This window comes from Lactuca serriola, chromosome 4, assembly GCF_051521515.1.
Source record: "Lactuca serriola cultivar US96UC23 chromosome 4, Lser_US96UC23_V15, whole genome shotgun sequence".
NCBI lineage: Eukaryota > Viridiplantae > Streptophyta > Magnoliopsida > Asterales > Asteraceae > Lactuca > Lactuca serriola.
In genome coordinates, this window is record NC_136411.1 from 370,006,501 (window position 1) to 370,007,752 (window position 1,252).

The 1,252-nt window shown below is 39.1% G+C and overlaps 1 protein-coding gene across 1 annotated transcript; it reads left to right on the top strand.

Moving 5' to 3' along the window:
* The first annotated feature begins 477 nt into the window (after positions 1-477).
* LOC145099766 (putative mitochondrial protein AtMg00820) lies at positions 478-867 on the top strand. The gene has a single exon (XM_079037275.1). The coding sequence runs from the start codon at positions 478-480 to the stop codon at positions 865-867; it is 390 nt and encodes a 129-aa protein (XP_078893401.1).
* The last annotated feature ends 385 nt before the right edge of the window (positions 868-1,252 follow it).

Consider the following 1,252-nt stretch of genomic DNA (forward strand, 5'->3'; position numbering starts at 1 on the left):
AGGCATCATGTCACTACGGATGTTCCTGTTTCTCAAAATGTCTCTGTTCCGATTCCAAGTCTTCCTCCGTTTGATTCCGAACTATTTCAACCTTCACATGTTTAGGGGTAGAATGGTTAACCATCCCTTGAATCAAATGTGGATGGATTTCAAGATGCAGCTGCTGACTTTGATGACTCAAATCCGATCAACAATGATGAAAATATAAACTTCTTCGAGTTCCCTTTTGATGATGATGTCAATCTATCTGGTTATGAAGTTCAGGGAAATCATCATCCTCAAGTTCAAACCATTTAGGGGGAGCAACTCAATCCCATTATTGATATTGGCTCGTCTGCAGCTCAAGAACTTCCAAGGTTACATGCCTGGACCAAGGATCATCCTCCGAACCAAGTAATCGAAAACTTAAATGCTGTTGTACAAACTAGATCTGCTGCAAGTCTTCAACATGAATGTCACTTTTTGACATTTATTTCAATGATTGAACCCATATCCATTAAAGAATCACTTGAACATTCTGATTGCAGCACAACCATCCAAGAAGAACTGGCAGAATTCGATAGAAATGAAGTTTGGTCTCTCGTCCCTTCTCCTCTGAATCATCCTATTGTCGGTACAAGACCGGTGTTTTGCAACAAATTAGATGATGCAAGAGTCATTATTCAAAACAGAGAAAGACTAGTGGCTAAAGGTTTTACTCAGATTGAAGGCCTCGACTACGATGAGACCTTTGCTCCTGTTTCACGAATTAAAGCTATTAGAATCTTCCTCGCTTATGATGTTCATAAAGGATTCAAAGTATACCAAATGGACGTTAAAAGTGTGTTTCTAAATGGTAAACTTGACACTGAAGTATATCTTCAATAGCCTCCCGGATTCATCAATCCTTCATTTCCGAACCATTGCTACAAACTCCGGAATGCAGTTTATGGCCTCAAACAAAGTCCTCGCACTTGGTACGAGACACTCACCAACTTTCGCAAGCGCTCTGGTTTTCAAAGAGGAGTTCTAGATCCTACTCTATTTCAAAGATCGAATGGAAAGCATCTCATGCTAGTTTAAATATACGTGGACGAAATCATTTTTGGATCTACTGACCCATCAATGGTTGCTGACTTTTCTAAGATTATGATCAATTAATTCCGAATGAGTATGAATTGGGAGTTAAGTTTCTTTGTTGGTCTCCAGGTCAAACAAACTAACAAAGGAATTTTCCTTCACCAAGAGAAGTACATTTCAGAACTCCTTAAAA